Raw genomic sequence first — 19,142 nt, 5'->3', positions numbered from 1 at the left:
ATGAGGTAATTGTACCTTCTCCCGAATTGGAAAGTAGTTCATCACAAAAATCAGTTCCAGTGATGCCTACACCAATTAGTGAGGAAGTTAATGATGATGATCATGAAACTTCGGATCAAGTTACTACTGAACCTCGTAGGTCAACCAGAGTACGTCCCGCACCAGAGTGGTACAGTAATCCTGTTCTGGAGGTCATGTTACTTGACCATGACGAACCTACGAACTATGAGGAAGCGATGATGAGCCCAGATTCCGCAAAATGGCTTGAGGCCATGAAATCTGAGATGGGATCCATGTATAAAGAACAAAGTATGGACTTTGATTGATTTGCCCGATGATCGGCGAGCCATTGAGAATAAATGGATCTTCAAGAGGAAGACGGACGCTGATAGTAGTGTTACTATCTACAAAGCTCGAATTGTTGCAAAAGGTTTTCGACAAGTTCAAGGTGTTGACTACGATGAGATTTTCTCACTCGTATCGATGCTTAAAAGTCTATTCGAATCATTTTAGCAGTTGCCGCATTTTATGAAATCTGGCAAATGGATATCAAAACAACATTCCTTAATGGATTTATTAAAAAAAGAGTTGTATATGATGCAACTAGAAGGTTTTGTCAATCCTAAAGATGCTAACAAAGTGTGCAAGCTCCAGCGATCCATCTATGGACTGGTGCAAGCATCTCAGAGTTGGAGTATGCGCTTTGATGAGTTGATCAAAGCATATAGTTTTATACAGACTTTTGGAGAAACCTGTATTTACAAGAAAGTGAGTGGAAGTTCTGTAGCATTTATGATATTATATGTGGATGACATATTGTTGATCGGAAATGATACTAAATTTCTGGATAGCATAAAAGGATACTTGAATAATAATTTTTCAATGAAAGACCTTGGTAAAGCTGCTTACATATTGGGCATCAAGATCTACAGAGATAGATCAAGACGCTTGATAAATTTTTCAATGAGTACATACCTTGACAAGTTTTTGAAGTAGTTCAAAATGGAACAGTCAAAGAAGGAGTTCTTGACTGTGTTGCAAGGTGTGAAGTTGAGTAAAGACTCAAAACCCGACTACGGCAGAAAATAGAAAGAGAATGAAAAAGTCATTCCCTATGCCTCAGTCATAGGTTCTATAAAGCATGCTATGCTGTGTACCAGACCTATTGTATACCTTAGCATGATTTTGGCAAGGGAGTACAATAGTGATCTAGGAGTAGATCACTGGACAACGGTCAAAATTATCCTTAGAGGACTAAGGAAATATTTCTCGGTTATGGAGGTGATAAAAGAGTTCGTCATAAAGAGTTACGTTGATGCAAGCTTTTGACACCGATCTAGATGACTCTAAGTCTCGATCTAGATACATATTGAAAGTGGGAGCAATTAACTAGAGTAGCTCCATGCAGAGTATTGTGGACATAGAAATTTGCAAAATACATATGAATATGAATGTTGCAGACCCGTAGACTAAACTTCTCTCACAAGCAAAACATGGTCACTCTTTGGGTGTTAATCACATAGCGATGTGAACTAGATTATTGCCTCTAGTAAACCCTTTGGCTATTAGTCACATGGAGATGTGAACTAATCACATAAAGATGTGAACTATTGGTGTTAAATCACATGACGATGTGAACTAGATTATTGACTCTAGTGCAAGTGGGAAACTGAAGGAAATATGCGCTAGAGGCAACAATAAAGTTATTATTTATTTCCTTATATCATGATAAATGTTTATTATTCATGCTAGAATTGTATTAACCGGAAACTTAGTACATGTGTGAATACATAGACAAATAGAGTGTCCCTAGTATGCCTCTACTTGACTAGCTCGTTAATCAAAGATGGTTAAGTTTCCTAGCCATGGACATGTGTTGTCATTTGATGATCGGGATCACATCATTAGAGAATGATGTGATGGACTAGACCCATCCATTAGCTTAGCACTATGATCGTTTAGTTTATTGCTATTGCTTTCTTCATGACTTATACATGTTCCTATGACTATGAGATTATGCAACTCCCGAATACCGGAGGAACACTTAGTGTGCTATGAAACGTCACAACGTAACTGGGTGATTATAAAGATGCTCTATAGGTGCCTCCGATGGTGTTTGTTGAGTTGGCATATATCGAGATTAGGATTTGTCACTCCGATTATCAGAGAGGTATCTCTGGGCCCTCTCGGTAATGCACATCACTATAAGCCTTGCAAGCAATGTGACTAATGAGTTAGTTGCGGGGTGATGCATTACGTAACGGGTAAAGAGACTTGCCAGTAACGAGATTGAACTAGGTATGAGGATACCGACGATCGAATCTCGGGCAAGTAACATACCGATGACAAAGGGAACAACGTATGTTGTTATGCGGTTTGACCGATAAAGATCTTCGTAGAATATGTAGGAACCAATAGCATCCAGGTTCCGCTATTGGTTATTTACCGGAGATATGTATCGGTCATGTATACATAGTTCTCGAACCTGTAGGGTCCACGCGCTTAACGTTCGATGATGATCGGTATTATGAGTTTATGTGTTTTGATGTACCAAAGGTAGTTCGGAGTCCCGGATGTGATCACGGACATGACGAGGAGTCTCTAAATGTCTGAGACATAAAGATCGATATATTGGAAGGCTATGTTTGGACATCAGAATGGTTCTGGATGAGTTCGGGCATTTACTGGAGTACCGAGGGGTTACCGGAACCCCCCGGGGAGTCAATGGGCCTTAATGGGCCCTAGTGGACAAAGAGGGCAGCAAGCAAGTGGTGGGGCGCGCCCCCTAGGCCCAAACCGAATTGGTTTAGGGTTTGGGAGGCCGCCCCCCCCCCCTTCATTCTCCTCTCCTCCTCCTTCCTCCTTCTCCTAGTAGGAATAGGAAGGGGGGCAAACCTACTTGGAGTAGGATTGGCCCCCCTTGGGTGCGCCTCCTCCTAGGCCGGCCCTCTACTCCTCCCCCCTTTTTATACGGGGGAGGGGGGCACCCCATAGACACACAAGTTGATTGTTTAGCCGTGTGCGGTGCCCCCCTCCACAAAATTCCACCGAAGGTCATATCGTTGTAGTGCTTAGGCGAAGCCCTGCGTCGGTAACTTCATCATCACCGTCATCACGCCGTCGTGCTGACAAAACTCTCCCTTGGCCTCAGCTGGATCAAGAGTACGAGGGACGTCACTGAGCTGAACGTGTGCAGATCACGGAGGTGCCGTGCATTCGGTACTTGATCGGTTGGATCACGAAGACGTTCAACTACATCAACCTCGTTTCATAAACGCTTCCGCTATCGGTCTACGAGGGTACATAGACATACTCTCCCCCTCTTGTTGCTATGCATCTCCTAGATAGATCTTGTGTGATCGTAGGAAATTTTCGAAATACTGCGTTCCCCAACAATAAGTTCACTAGGAGTCTTATCGAAGAAACTACTACATACATAAAGGCCCCTTTGCCAAATTTGCCAGTTCATGGGCTACCATATTTGCCTCTCTGGGGCAATGCACAAAGGAAGTATAAAGAAAATCACATGCCATGTGATAACAGTCATCGAAGATTGCTGCTGTTGGTCATGCCGATCTTCCTCCCTCATTCATTGTATTCACCACTTCCAAATTATCAGAGTTAATGATGACCTTATTACAACCTACAGTCTGTGCTAAAGATAAACCATATCGCAATGTAGTTGCTTCGGCTGAAAGAACATCATAACAGAAATCAAGTTTCCAATTACCCGCGATGATAAAATTACCTTTGTCATCTCTGATGATTGCACCTGCCGTCCCTACAAGCAGATCATCGTCAAAGGAGGCATCCACATTCAATTTCACATGTCCTCTAGGCAGGAGTTCCCATCCTCCTGTTTTCCTCTTAGCTTTAGGGGCGGCCGCAGAAGTGTAGTTAGCTGTAAGGACTCTAACAGAAGTAGCAATCTGGTTAGCAGTTTGAACCTTTTCTCCATGGCATAGCTTTCTCCTTTCCCACCATAGGTACCAGCAGGTTATTGCTATCATTTCATGCATCTTTTCCTGTTTCTGGCCCATCATTTCATGTGTGGCATCTCCAATAGGAATCTAAATATGCTTTCTCCCGCCCTATCAATGAGACAAGCCTTTTGAATTAGTTTCTCCAAAGCAAGCTCTTTCCAAACGTTCCTTGCGGTAGGGCATTGAAACAACACATGAGCCATAGTGTCAGCCCCTTCCTTGCAACAAGGGCATTGCGGCGACACCTTGACATGTCTCTGGGCCAAATTGACACCACATGCTAGGGTACCATGCAACACTTTCCAAGTGAAAATTCCGACTTTTGTCGGGCAGCCTAGTTCCCAAACTTTCTTCCACACACTCACGTTTTGTGGTGCACCTTGGCCATTTGAACAACGGAGATTATTCCCAAACTTGTGATCCCATTCCACATAGTATGCCGATTTGACAGAGAACTAAAAATTCCTTGACATTCCCCATGCTAGGAAATCCTCCATGTCGTAGTTTGGTAATGGTATAGCTAATATCCGGTTGCAATCAACATGCAAAAACGTTTGTCTTACGAGTTCCTCATCCCATTGACCTGTACCGGGATCGATTAAATCATGAACTTTAGATAGGGTCTGGTTGCCCCGTGGGGTTATTACCTTCCTATTCCGATTTCCTTGTAGCCATGCATCATTCCAGATATTTATTTTCCATCCATCCCCTACTCTCCAAATGCATCCCTGCTTTAGAGTATTCACGCCTGCCATTATACTTTGCCATGTAAAAGATGAACCTTTCTTTAGTTTTGCATTGATCAACTCACCATCTGGAAAATATTTAGCCTTAAGAGCCGTTGCACACAAAGAGTCTAGGTTATCAATAAGCCTCCATGCTTGCTTAGCCAGGAGTGCCAAACTAAAACAATGGATATCCCTAAAGCCCAATTCTCCTTTACTCTTTGGCACACATAATTTCCACCAAGCCATCCAATGCATTCTCTTTTGGTTGTCGCTTTCTCCCCACCAGTAATGCGACATCGCGTCAGATATTCCTTTACATGTTTGTTTAGGAATTTTAAAGACCGACATTGCATACGATGGTATAGTCTGTGCAACTGATTTGAGAAGAACTTCCTTAGAGCAACTCTAGAGACCCCGCATCCTGCCCCGGACCGTAAAATAACCGCCAAAATGCGGGTCCGGGCGGAAAAACCAGCCCGATCAGACCCCGCGTCCCGCCCCAGCCCGCAAAAAATTTGAGGGGCGCGACAAAATCCCGACCCCAACCCAGGAAAACGCGGGTTTCCCCCTCGTGGCTGCGGTGCCCCGCATATAAGCGGAAGCGGTTGGTGGGGGGACATTTCATCCCGTGCTTTCCCCCACGAACCACCTCTCCTCTCCCCCTCGCGCCGCTGCCGGCCGCCGCCCAAGATTCCGGCGAAGGCAGCCGGCAGGAGCACGCCGAAAGGCCGCCACGCGCACGAGGCCTCCCCTCCCTTCCCCCTGCGTCGGCGGGCCGCCGGATTTGCAGATCTGCGGCACTTGAACGCGGGCCGCCGGATTTCCATTGGAGTTGGCTTTTTTCGGCCGCCGGTTGCTGCCCCAAGCGATGGAGTGGTCGGGGAGCCTCTCCCGCAGCCCAGGCAAGGGCGCATCGCCGCATGCAGGTACGGGTTCGTCCGTCCGCCGTCGACGAAGGTTTGCGGGCATGGATTCGTCCGGCCGTCCACCGGGCTCGACGCTCGTGCAGCGTCTTTGTGGCTTGCCGATGCCACTCATATAGTGCGACGACTGCACGCGGAAAGTGTTGCGGCTCACTTCGGGCACGCCGAAGCACCCCGGATGGGTGTTCTTCAAATGCGAAAACGACGAGGTACGTGCACTTGCGGTAGCTCATTTGATAGCTCATTCTTTAGTTCAATTGCGGTAGTTCACTTCGAGCTTGCTCATTATTTTGTGTAGGACGATGGATGCTCATTTTGGTTTTGGGAAGGCCAATACATTGATTTATTGATAGAAAAAAACTTAATAGATGTTGGTGCACTCCTTAGTACAATCGAGAGCAATGATGCGGCTGCATGTGCAACTAGAGGGGAAGCAACGTCTATTTCTTTCGAACCAAAGATGAAGAAAGAAGAATGCAAAATCAAGAATCCGCGGATCAACAATGAATGCATGGAGAAGATATTAGTCCAACTTGTGGGAGCAGTTATGGAAGTTGGAAATCTTCTGAAATGCATATTTGTGGTTCTTGTTTTCTTCGATTTTTGCTATTCTAGCAAAGATTTGGTAATGTCTTTTATATGTAATGTTGTTGCAAAAGTAAAGAATGCATTATGCTAGATCAATTTAAGTTGCAAATTTAAGTTTTGCGGGCCGGAAGAAGCTGCGCCAGATCAGACGCCGCAAAGCCGATCCGTAAAAAATAATATTTCGAAAATATCTTTTTTACGGGTCCATTATGCGAAGTCTGCAGTTGTGGCCGTCCGCGCCGGCCCGCAAAGACGTTTTTACGTGAACTACAAACACGTTTTGCGGGTCGGGAGGATGCGGGATATGCTAGAGTTGCTCTTACCGCCCAAGAATAGCTGTCTTTCTTTCGATCCATTAACTCTGCTCAAAACCCGATCCATCGAATACTGAAAACAATCTGTTTTATCCATCCCTGCTTTCCTTTATAGAGTTCAGATCAACTTGGATTAGGAGATCAGGTAATAAGGGGGCTCATGTGTTGGCTCGAGAAGGTGTTCACCTAGATGCTGACAGGTTTTGGTTTCTGCAGCCTCCAGACTGCATTCTACATGTTTTGTCAGACGAAATTGGTGTGGGAGCTTAAATAAAGTGCGTGGTTGATTCTAAAAAAAAGGAAAAAGTTCAGGCCGTGCCATGTTGAGCCGACCCGTCAGGTTTGCCTAAAATTGTCGGGATCGTCTGGTCCGAACTTTTTGAGGTTTGAGGTCCATTTGATGATTCGCGTTTTGAGTTGCCTCCCTACAGCTGCGGGTTCGGGTAATTATCTCCGTCCAACCGCAGACGCCCTCCAAACCCCTCATCTAAACACAGCCTGAATCCTGATGCGATGGCGTTAGCCACCGCCGCCGCCCTGCCGGCGACAGCAGCGGCCACCTCGACGTCGTTTCCGTCTCTCCTCCAACACCACTCACCCGGCAGCCGCCGAACGGTCACAGCCCTGGCCTTCGCGCGGCGCTTCCGCAGCAAAAACCCTAGCCCCTTCCGCTCCGGCAGCAAGGCCGCCGCCCCGACCCCGACCCCGGCCCACGCCCCCGCCCCCGAAGACGACTTCGGCGGCCTCGAGGGAGAGCTCTGGCGCCTCCGCCGCCGCGCGGAGCTGCGATTCCAGCGCCTCGCCGCGGAGGCCGACGAAGCCTACAGCGACCTCCGCTCCTGCGTCCGCGTCGTCGGCGGGGACCGCCTGGTCCTGACCTTCCGCCGCTCGTCGCTGCGCTTCGCCGCATTCGCCCTTCTCTGGTCCCTCGCTCTCTCCGCCGCGGCCTGGGCGTCGCTGGGGCTGGCCTTGCGGGCTTGGCGCCAGCTATGGGGGCGGGGTTGGTGGGAACGACCGGAAGGCGGAGCTGTGGTGACGAAGCGGGACCGGAGCATGGGAGGGAAGGAGGTGGTGGTGGCTGTATCGTCTCCTGTGCTGCCTCCGGTCAGCCGCGTCCAGGAGCCCGCAAGGAAGGTCAGGAGGAAGGAACCACAGGGAAGGGTCCCAGAGTGGTGGCCTGAGGTAGAAACCGAGTTGGTGGAACTGGGGCAAGAAGCGGAGAGGTGGGCGATATTGGCCAATAGATTGGTCCGAGGTGAATGCCTGCATATATCTCAAACTATCCTGTTCTGTTTCTAGTTCAAACATTAAAACATATGGAGTTAACAGGAATATTGAACGTAATCAGATTGCATATAAAATAAGCATATCGATCAGAAAAATAGAATAGTATCAACTTTCTAGGTTCATTTATACTTGTCAGAACTCAAAAATAGAAGTGTATCATTTTGAATGCCCGATGAACAATAATAGAACTGTGCTAGTAGCACTGTTTTATTTGTTCTGAGCATTTCTTTCACTAATAGGCAAAACCAACTTTTGTTTTTGAGTCTAGATGGATGCAGATTTTTTCTACTATCACTGCCATGTGTGAGATTTGGCTGAATTTTGGTTTGACCCAAAAAGAGAAGGAGTAACATCCTTTACAAATTAAACCCAAACATTTGAATGGTGTCTGGCCTCAGTCTTAGTTTCTTGGTATTGATTAGAACATGTAACTTGTGTGTCTTCATTGTGGTAGTCCAAACTTCAAATACGGATCCTTGAGGTCATGGAAGATAAAATTACCTCTTATAATTGTTGCCACTTTCCTTCACATAACAGGAGGTGATGCAAAGTACTAGATAACTAATAGTCTAATAGTGTTACCCTTTTTCATTGGCAGGTAATGTAGGCCATCTTATCATACTCCTGAGAACTTCCATGCTGATTCACTTATCAAAACCTTAAATCTTTCCATGTTCCAGCAATCATTGACAATAGGGTTGCGGGGAGGGATTACAGATACGATGATGCAGTTCAAGTTAGTCTTCGTACCTTTAACATTATGGTGTTATAATATTTTATTTTTTTTGCATATTTGTATCAACTTTGAATTTGAGAAGTGCTGGCATGCTCTTCTTGCTATATAGCCTTCTGTACCAGGCAGTTAGGATTTTTTTTCCATGGGAAGTAGGTCGACATTCAGAGAGATAACACAAATTCGCAATCTGATAGAACGCCATGGTCCTCTAGATTACGTTCTTAATGTTTAATACTGCAATATCCCTATGGATTCCAACCATTTCTATTGGATTGTTTGGCTAACATATACCTCTTGCTAGATCTTGGTCTCTGTTTGGCCGAGCACCGGCTTCAAAATTTGAGCTCTGAAAAGCTAGCTATGGAACAGTCTAGTTTTACTGTTTTGGTAGAAGGAGACGTGCAGCTGGCCAGAGGTTGCTTGCTCCAGCTTATCAAAAATGCACATTAAGCTTGTCTGGCTCTGGCTTAAGCATTGGTGGAGCTTGGAGAGTTGTACTCGCCGGCTTCAGCTTGTTCCTAGAAGCTAGAAGCCAGGAGCTGCAGCCTGGCATATAGTCACATAATTGCATAAAATAATATTTTCTTGTTGGGCACCTTACACATAGAATTTTAATTCTGATATTTTATTGCCTACTGTAATTTTGATTTTGAAGCCAGCATCACCAACTGTGAACTAAAAGCAATCTGTATGCGACTGAAGTAATATTGATTAGAAATTCATCACAACCCTGCTTCCTTGGACTTGACGGCATGTGTGTTGGTCACCACATTGATTTGTTTACATAAATCAGCCTAATTATTCTAGCAATGTCATTTATAGGCATGATTCTTAGATATCTTATTGCAAATATTATTATGTAATGATTTAAGATTTACTTTGTGTTGAATAAATCTCCCAATCTTCGGAGCAGCAGAAAACTGTTGGAATAATTTTTCAGTTTGTCAAACATGTCATCTTGCTGTTCCTTAATTATTCCTTGTATTTTAATGCAGCTAAGGCAGTTATGCAAGATATCAGGAGTAAAGGTCTCATTTGACGCAGAAAATGCACGCGATTCTTTCTATAGGGCAACAACAGGCTTTGTTCTGGACGATTGCAGCAGGTGTGTTCTGTTTCAGGACAGCATTTTTTGTGTATTTCATGTCACATTCAGCTCTTCATGGCAACTATCTACTTTGAAGAAACTGTTGTAATTATTTTAATTTTATTGCTTATTCGATACACATGTTCCTGATATTTTATTCTTACTAAAGAACAGCAGAAGACATGGGGACAACACAAATTAATGGAGAGAATCCAAGAGATTTTCTTGCTGGTCTTTCTGTGAATATTGGGTTGGACAAGTTCCGTGCTGCCACACTTATTTGTGCATCAGTTGCTGCTCGCACTCGTGCGTGTCTCTTGCAATGCTGGGTATGGATTTTTGTAGGATTTTAGACTTGTTTATGACCTTGCATATGTATCAATCATGTTGATTCTATCTGTCATTGCCCGCAGGCTCTAGAGATTCAGGGAAAACGAACGGAGGCACTAGATGAGCTTGTAAAGATCTGTAGAATTCATCGTGTATTCCCTCCAGAAGAAAATTCTGTATGTATTTTGTTTTTGAGCTCGGCAATTTCTTTCTCAGTGTTACTGTTTTCTTTTGCGATCCATTTTCATCCTTTAGTTTCTCAAGAGTTGCAAAGTTGTGATTCCCTCGCCCAACAGTGTGTTGTGCAAGTGCATACGGCCATACGTTGTCCTATATATGATTTATTTATGTTTTCACAGCGTGTAAATCCAAGGGAGACAACTGTAGTAAAACTCTTAGACCAAGTTAAACTTTTGAGCTGAGGGAAGAAAGACGAGCTGAGTTGCTATGGTTTTCCATGGTTTATCCCACTTGGGGGCTGGCTGTAGTGTGAATACTAGGTGATTGCATGTCTGTAGCAGCGAAGACTAGGTTTCATGTACTAGTTACATAATCAACTCTGGCATGCTGCTATATTTCCAACGTAATATTTGGCTTAGACTACCTGAGTTGTCTCACTATATGGCTATGCATACAAATAATTTAAACTTAAAAAACCTAGGGTTCTTTGGGCATTGTTCAATGTTATTGTGTATATATCCTCCTATTGGTGAGAAAAAACATGATTCATGCAAGCTCTTTTTTTTGTCTCTTGCAGGCAGAAATGGAAATGGTCGCTGGTGGACTTAAAAAGAATTTGGAAGTTGCAGAGAGGGTTCACCTTCTCTCTCTATACAGGGGCGTATGTACTACTGGTGTCAAAACCGCTGCAGAAGCTCTTGGCCTGGTAAGTAGTTGCCAATGACCTGCGATCTACTCCCTCCGTGCCACAATATAGGACGGTTTTACAAGCTAACAAAGCTTGCAAAAACGTCTTATATTGTGGGACGGAGGGAGTGCAACATTAAAGTGTTGTTGTTCGTGAAAATTGCGCACCTAAATACTAAGTCAGTTTATCTTAGTCTGTTTTAAGGAAACCAGAGTTCCCAGGATGTGCAAGATTATTCCAATGAAAATGACATCCTAGAAACGTTAATTGTATGAATATGGCAAAAAGTCAAGAGCATAGAACCCAATTTATCTTCACAGCAATATAAGAGGCATGCTCCTCAATTTTAACTTGTATGGTATACAAACTTTTAAATCGCGGGCGAAAATTGCGCGATCGCGGCGCGATCGCTGGCTGGAAGCCTCCCCGCGACGCGATGCCTGAAAAAACGCGATCTGTGGTTAATCACGCGATCGCTGCGCGAAACGGCGCAAAACTCATTTGCGCTCGCTGCAATTTTGCTGGGACGGCCTGAAACAGAGGCCCAACAAGAGCCAGGCCCACATTTGCCCCGATAGAGAGGACAGAGGAGCAGCTCATCCAGAAAACCTAACTCATCGCTATCCCCATTCCCTTCTCAGCTGCTGCGGCGGCTGCGCGGTTCTTCCCAGCTGCGCTCGGTGGGCCGGCGGCTGCTTCGCCGGAAGTCGGATGCACTGATGTGCGAGGCAGCAAAGCGGAGACCAGAGCACCTGGCAGGAGCCGCAACCTATACTGCTGCGGACACGCCAACGCTGCGACCGGCGACGAAGGCCTCTGCAGGACGACGTCGATGCGTCCACACTCCATAATGATAGCTCAGTCTCACACGGTTCCAACTCCCAGTATATCTCCAGGAGGTACAGGATTGCTCTGATCCTCTCTAATCTCTATCGTTTTTTTGATTCAATACAAGCAACAGAGCATGTCAGCCTATTGGTATTGCACGACTTGTAGGTTGTAGCATAGATTTTCAACACTGCTTCGAAGAAAATCCTCTGTTTTCTGCTGAAAATCATCTGTTTCTTCAGACAAACATGCATATGTACTGTTCCCGCTAAATGGCATAGCGGCCACTATCGCCCGCTATAGCGGCCGTAGCGTTTTGACGAGCCAGCCGCTAAATCCTTTTGCCCGCGATCTTAAACTTTGATGGTATACTTCTAGGGTTCGTGTATGGACCTGTGTATGTATGTGAACATGGTCTCCGCATCAAACATCTGTAGATGATTTTTTTTGGAAGTTAACATCTTTAGATGAATTGAACCAGAACAAAATTACTGGATATGATTCTGAAGGCTTTGACTTTCTGCAAGCACTTAACCTTTTCCACTTTTTTTTCTTTGAGAAAATGCAAAAGATTTTGCGCTTCATTTCATTGAACAGGAAGAGAACAACAGTACAGGTACAACCTCCCAGGAGGAGGGACACACGCACACACACCACCGTCCTCGCCAAACGAGCAGGTGAGGAGGTGCCACCAAGTACTGACCGCAACGACGAAAGGTCTCCCCTTGTTCAGCCTCCAACCATGAATGGCGAGGTAGGTAGATTCAGGCCTCAAGGCCGCGTCACAGCCGTTGCCAGGCGCCTCCGAAGAAGACCACATCTCTAGGGCTGTCCGGGCCAACGTACCTTCCACCCATATGTGCCTAGGAGTCGGCAGGTGGATGGCAGGACCCAGCCAGAACTAGCGAAGCAATCTTCTTGGACATGCTGGCGCCGGTGTACATAGCGCCCCAGACGACCACGCTCTATGCTGCAGCCCACATCACAACGTCGCATTGCCAGCAGGCCTCTTCGGAAAGACCGGGGAGGCCACCATCTCCAGCTGCCGCATAACCTTTTCCACTTTTGAGTCATCCTAAAAGTAAATAGTAAAAAATGAGCACATTTACACTAAAAAAGGACTTACATTTTCATGCAAACCCTGGCCGTTACCCAAGGTCTCCTTTGTCATTCTCGTACGGCAGCCTCGTCAGCGGCCAGAGGAGTGGTGACCCGCCCCGTCCGTTTTTCTTGGTTCTAGTAGGCCCATGTTCCCCTTAGGTTTTGGTTCCCTCGTGGCATCTGAGGAGGTGATGGCGCTGGCGCATTGGAATAAGGTTTCTCCAGTGTCTCTCTACCAGTCTACCTCGACGACGTCCGATCCAGCGTCAGCAAAAGGTCTGTGAGGGTATGATGAGGGCGTTTGCAGGTGTCCCTAAACCTTACTGCTGGTTCAGTGAAAATTTTCAGCTCCAGCTGGCGGTGTGAAGTCGAAGGAAGAAGGGGAGCCTTGGCGCAGTGGTAAAGCTGCTGCCTTGTGACCATGAGGTCATGGGTTCAAGTCCTGGAAACAGCCTCTTACAGAAATGTAGGGAAAGGCTGCGTACAATAGACCCAAAGTGGTCGGACCCTTCCCCAGACCCTGCGCAAGCAGGAGCTACATGCACTGGGGCTGCCCTTTGGTCGTTTTGTGTCTTCTTGTTTTTCCATTGTACTAGCTACTGTTTTCCTTGATACTTGTCAGATATAAGATGCCCTTTGGGTGTCTTATCTAAAAAAAAATGTGTAGGGAGGAAATATTTGATGGAAAAGATATAAGGGTTGATAGGAATGGCAACCTTGTTCAGCTTTAGCTCGAATGGCATTCTTAAATACATACTTCAGTTCTCTAATGGTATTGTCTTCCTGCCTTGCAGAGCTTGCCGGACCAATGAGAACATGAGCAGTAAAAGGGTCCATTATTTTTGTAGTTCCAGCTTGGCGTTGTCATGCCTCGGTAACGGTTGGAGGCTTCAGGCCGTTGAAATATTCACAATCGAAGCCTTTGGCATCCTCGGTTTTCTGAAGTTGCAGAATATGAGAGGTATTTAATTCGAGGAATTAACATGAGGCATAATACGTCATAAGTTTTCCTAGCAGCACAAAAGGTCTAAAGCATTTCAAACAAAGACGGTATAAGGCAGTACATATGAACACGCTACCTTGTGCATAGTTCGGCCAACACATCCAAAACAGGTTCTCTTGTAAGACATACACACAGTTTTGCCGGTGTCGTTGAACAATGGCAGCAGTGGCTCATCGATGTAGCCGTGTAGGATGCAGTTGTAGAGCAGGACAGTGTAGTGGAGGTAGACAGTAAACTTTATTGCCATCATTTCTGTCTGAAGGCTTGGAGATCACCGCTTCTCTTCTACTCGGTGCATTTCTGAGAAGAGTCGGCCATGGTTTGGATGGCCAAGTACTACTGTTTATGGGTCTGATCGTCTGAGAATGGATGGAGCAAGAGAACTATTGAAACGATGTGAGAGTTGTAGTGGAGGTAGGCAATGCCGCAAGTGGTCACGTAGTTGTGCTCTCTAAAAAAATAAATCTTATTACCATGTTTTTATGATTGAAGTAGAAGGACAAAATCTTATTGCTAGGTTCTCGTGATTGCAAGGGATAAGGATATATATACGAGAACAAAAGCATATATCCTTTCTTCCAATCTTATCAATAGTCAAAGGCACTTAAAAAAACGCATTAGACCCTACATATATATGGACGGAGGGAGTAAAGTAAATCACTTGTCTATGAACTAACAAATCCGGTGGATTATGGGACCCACTATTGGTGAGTCGCCTGATATCTTTTGTGTAAGTCAACTTTTTGGATCGGCCTCCTTGAGCTATTCCTCCTGCAGTGTCCCGCTCCGCTCGCCGCCGGGTCCCAACCTTGCGCGAGGACATTGTCAATCTGAGTGGGAATCAAATAGGAATCAAATATTAGAAGGCCCCCCCTCACAAAGTCTTTTCTACCTAAGATGCCACACAAGCCGCATCGTCTCCGACTCCAGCTTGTTCCTGACTCGGCCTTAGAGCTCCGCCTCGCCTGCTCTTTCTTCTCCCACGAAATCGACTTACCTTAACTGCAAATTCATGCAACTTACAAATTGTTGTTGCGGTTATGCATGCAACACACACAAGCTTCACATATCTCAAGCGGAACACACAACATTACAAATCTTTCAACAACTTGAAATTATATTGCACCTGATCTAGAACTCTAGTACATGTGTCTGTAATTGCCAAAAATGCCCTCTGACTTATAGCAACATGTTTCTCCAAATTTAGTCTATATGGGCATGCTTGACACTCCTATGTCTTCAAAGCAACGTGGACGTGCCTGTGAACGTGGATAGATTGGCTAAAAGCAGGAGACAGGAACACAAAATTTTTCCATGCAAAATCAGTATGGCGGGCAAGGAAAAATAGAGTTAAGAAGTTGGAAGATGCTCAAGGTGTTGTGCATACGGGGATTAAGGAGATGGGGAAGGCCGCTACAGATTATTTTGAGAAGCTGTTTTCGGCTGACCCAAGTCTTGATCACGGCCAAGTCACTGATTTGTTTGAGGCTGTTGTAACTCCGCAAATAAATGATGTTTTATGTGCGGAATTCTCAGACAAGGAGATTGGAGACGCTCTGTTCCAAATTGGACCTCTAAAAGCGCCGGGTCCGGATGGCTTCCCCGCGCGGTTTTTTCAGCGTAACTGGGGGACAATGAAGGAAGGTATAATTGCTGCGGTAAAAAATTCTTCCAAAGTGGGATAATGCCTGAAAATGTCAATGATACTATCATTGTAATGATCCGAAAATTGATAACCCTGTGAAAATCACGGATTTCCGCCCCATAAGTTTATGTAATGTGGTTTACAAAGTGGTCTCAAAATGCTTAGTAAACCGGTTAAGGCCTGTTCTAGATGAGATTATTTCGCCTTCGCAAAGTGCTTTTATTCCTGGACGTATGATTACCGACAATGCCTATGTTGCCTTTGAATGTATTCATCATATAAAGCAAGAGAAGGACCCTACCAAGAGTTATTGTGCTTATAAGCTTGATCTCTCAAAAGCCTATGATAGAGTGGACTGGAATTACCTTAGGCAAACGATGCAAAAGCTTGGCTTTGCTCACCGTGGGTTGACTGGATTATGTCATGTGTGACCTCGGTGAGATACTCAGTAAAATTCAATGGAGTCATCTTGGATTCGTTTGCACCGTCGCGTGGTCTTCGGCAAGGTGATCCGCTGTCCCCATATTTATTCTTGTTTGTTGCTGACGGTCTCTCTGCTCTTATCACTAAAGGGATTGATACCGGTAATATTTCATCGCTGAAAATTACTAGAAGTGCACCGGGAGTCTCACACTTATTATTCGCGGATGACACGCTCTTGTTTTTCAAGTCGTGTGACCAAGAAGCACAATATATTAAAAGCACTCTGGAAGTTTATGCAAATGCCACGGGGCAGCTGTTAAACCCTGCCAAATGCTCCATGATGGTGGGTGGCTCATGTCCGGAAGGAACCAGAGACGGAGTAAAAAATATTTTGCAAGTAACCACGACAGAGTTTGAAGAGAAATATTTGGGACTGCCCACTCCGGATGGCCGTATGTCAAAAGGAAAATTTCAGAACCTGCAAGTAAAACTTTCAAATCGATTGTTTGCTTATGATGGGCACCCTATTCAAGCGGGAAAGGAAGTGTTAATCCGTGCTGTTGCTCAATCTATCCCTACTTATATTATGAGTGTGTTCAAGCTCCCGCTGGAGGTATGTGATGATCTAAACCGCATGGTTAGGAACTATTTTTGGGGTGCAGAGAAAGGGAAGAGGAAAACATATTGGTACGCATGTGAGAAAATGACTAGGCCAAGGAAACAAGGCGGCCTTGGTTTTAAAGACTTTCGTCTATTTAACCAAGCGCTACTTACTCGTCAGGCGTGGCGAATATTAGAGTTCCCAAACAGTTTATGCTCAAGGCTCTTTAAAGCGAAGTATTTCCCAAATGGGCGCCTACTGGATACGGTGTTCACTAGTAACCCATCACCTACATGGCAGGCCATTGCCTATGGTCTCGAACTTTTGAAAAAAGGCGTGGTCTGGAGAATCGGAAATGGTCAGAGTGTACGTATATGGAGAGATTGATGGATAGCACGCGAGCCAACCGGAGGCTTGAATTCACAGCGTGGTAGGTGCCGTCTAAAGTGGGTCTCGGAGCTTCTGAATATCCATGGTAATTGGGACTTTGACAAAATAAATCAGTTCTTTCTCCCGGTCGACATTGTTGAAATTCAGAAAATAAAACCATCTGCTCGGCTAGAGGAAGACTTTGTTGCTTGGGGGCCTGAAAAAAGTGGAGTTTTTACTGTACGTAGTGCGTATAAACTGGCTAGTGATGAATGCTCAAATCCTAATGAGGTCTCTACAAGTTCCCGGCCGGATGGAACAAGAGAAGCATGGAAATTTATATGGCAAAGTTCTGTACCACCAAAGGTTCAGTCTTTTGCTTGGAGGTTAGCTACAGATTCGCTAGCAAATTGGACAAATAAAGTGAAAAGGAACTTGGAAGTCTCAGGTACATGCCCTGTGTGTGGTATGGAGGAGGAGGACTCGTTCCATGTGTTTTGCACCTGTAATCATGCTGTGTTCCTATGGAAGGCCATGGCGAAGGAATGGACATTGCCGGACCGTCTAAGCATCGTACATGTTGGGCGTGATTGGTTCCTTCATCTCCTGTCGAAACTGCATGAAGAGGAGAGAGCTAGGATTATGATGCTATTCTGGCGAATCTCGTATGTGCGTAACGAAATTGTGCATGCAAAACAGCCACCGCCCGTGGATGTTTCTGTGCGCTTCTTGTCCAGCTATCTGTCATCCCTAAACTCTATTCATATATGCTCAAAGTGATGCTTTAGTGAAAGGAAAAATGTCAGCTGCATGTCTTCAGATTCCCGATCAGGACATATACAGAGTTGATGAAGTGGGTGGTTCTTGGTCCGCTCCAGCAGTGGGCAGAGTCAAACTCAACACGGATGCCTCGGTCCTGGGCTCTACGGCGGGAGCCGGAATGATCCTAAGGGATCATGAAGGAGAAATTGTTTTCAATGCTTGCAGACTTCTCTATGCATGTGATGATGTGCTGGAGGCAGAGTTACTTGCAATAAGGGAGGGAATTTCTTTGGCCCTTCAGTGGAGCATCTTACCAATAGATGTGGAATCTGATTGTTTAGAGGCTGTCAATATGATTAAGACAGGGAATAGCAACAAATCTAAATATGCTTTCATTATCAGGGAGATCATTAATAGTTTGGGAGAAAGGAATTCTTGCATTACTCATATTCGTTGGAGCTGTAATAGGTTTAGTCATGCCTTGGCAAATTTTGGTAGGTTGCAACGCCGAACTTTGGTTTGGCTAGGCTCTGGTCCGGATGATGTTTTGGCACTTGTGGGACGAATTGTATTCTCTGATACTTGAGTAATGAAAGAATTCATTCGCAAAAAAAAAAAAAAAACACACACACGACACTCTTCTGACAGCCATGAACCGCGTTGCATCCGGTGATGTTAATAACTGGACCAAGCCGTATCGGATGGCATGCATCATGCAATGCAACGCATCGTGTCGGATGACAAATTACCGAGAGAGAAGGGAATGAGAATTGTCTGTCGATGCATGTAAGCATAACTGGGGTTCAAAGAGATCTCAGACAACACTTTCTATAATAAACAATCCCGAGGACGAAGAAAATGTTTATGCTTTCTGTTAGTGCGAAGTATACTTTGTACTCCACGAAGCTGTACGTAAAAAGTAGAGTATCATGTCTCTCTGACTGGGTCTCTGTTTGGAACATAAATACATGGTCGCCTACAATGTGCTTGAACTGTCACTATCTGCTTAATGTTACTCAAAATTTGCATCTGCAACGCAATCACTAGCGTAACAGATTGTGTCATTGTGTGAAGGTTACTTGTGCGATTCTTAAGCAAATTAACGAGCTAGCTATGCTCGAGATGGAGATGGGTGATCATATATAATTGGTCGATATGGAGATGGGTTGACGGACCGACGGACTGGTGTTTGTGCATGCAATCACACCGTGTAGCAGTTGGGAAAAATGGTGCCGCCGCGGGTTATACCGAGTCAAGAACAAATACTGGATCGTCGTCGTGTGGCTTTAATCTACCTAACCGCAGCAAAACTATTCTTGCTTACTCGTATAGCTACAAAGCAAGGGTGTTATTATTAAACCTATTAAGAGGCGCTAGAATGGTGGCCAACCAGCTACGCCATGTGGCGCATGTTGGTTGGTCATGATGATAAATTCTTTTTTAGAATTTTTTAATGGTAGAGACACTTTTTTTGAGAGAAGTTTTTCTATTTTATTCTTTTTTGCTTTTAAGACGGTTGTGATGTCTAGTGACGTGAGAATTTTTTTTATTTTTTTAATATGATGA

The 19,142-nt window shown here is 45.0% G+C and overlaps 1 protein-coding gene across 2 annotated transcripts; it reads left to right on the top strand.

Annotated features, from left to right (window-relative positions):
- Window positions 1-6,969: 6,969 nt before the first annotated feature.
- LOC119363962 lies at window positions 6,970-13,902 on the top strand. 2 transcript variants are annotated; one of them, XM_037629349.1, is made up of 8 exons: window positions 6,970-7,791; window positions 8,504-8,559; window positions 9,555-9,664; window positions 9,816-9,975; window positions 10,060-10,152; window positions 10,734-10,862; window positions 11,486-11,743; window positions 13,568-13,902. In XM_037629349.1, exons 1-7 carry the CDS (start codon window positions 7,050-7,052, stop codon window positions 11,693-11,695), a joined length of 1,500 nt encoding a protein of 499 aa, XP_037485246.1. In that variant the 5' UTR covers window positions 6,970-7,049; the 3' UTR covers window positions 11,696-11,743; window positions 13,568-13,902. The 2 variants fall into 2 exon arrangements, with proteins under 2 accessions (XP_037485246.1, XP_037485255.1); XM_037629358.1 differs by lacking the exon at window positions 11,486-11,743 and having other exon boundaries at window positions 6,973-7,791.
- The last annotated feature ends 5,240 nt before the right edge of the window (window positions 13,903-19,142 follow it).

The sequence above is a fragment of the Triticum dicoccoides genome, chromosome 1A (assembly GCF_002162155.2).
Source record: "Triticum dicoccoides isolate Atlit2015 ecotype Zavitan chromosome 1A, WEW_v2.0, whole genome shotgun sequence".
NCBI classification, from domain to species: domain Eukaryota; kingdom Viridiplantae; phylum Streptophyta; class Magnoliopsida; order Poales; family Poaceae; genus Triticum; species Triticum dicoccoides.
Note: the sequence above shows the minus strand (reverse complement) of the source record. Positions and strands in the feature narration are given on the sequence as shown.

Coding starts and splice junctions, on each gene's coding strand:
- LOC119363962 (XM_037629349.1), top strand. CDS start 7,050: ATGGCGTTAGCCACCGCCGCCGCCCTGCCGGCGACAGCAGCGGCCACC. Junction 8,560..9,554: donor GATACGATGATGCAGTTCAA/GTTAGTCTTCGT, acceptor ATTTTAATGCAG/CTAAGGCAGTTATGCAAGAT. Junction 10,863..11,485: donor CTGCAGAAGCTCTTGGCCTG/GTAAGTAGTTGC, acceptor TTCCCTTCTCAG/CTGCTGCGGCGGCTGCGCGG.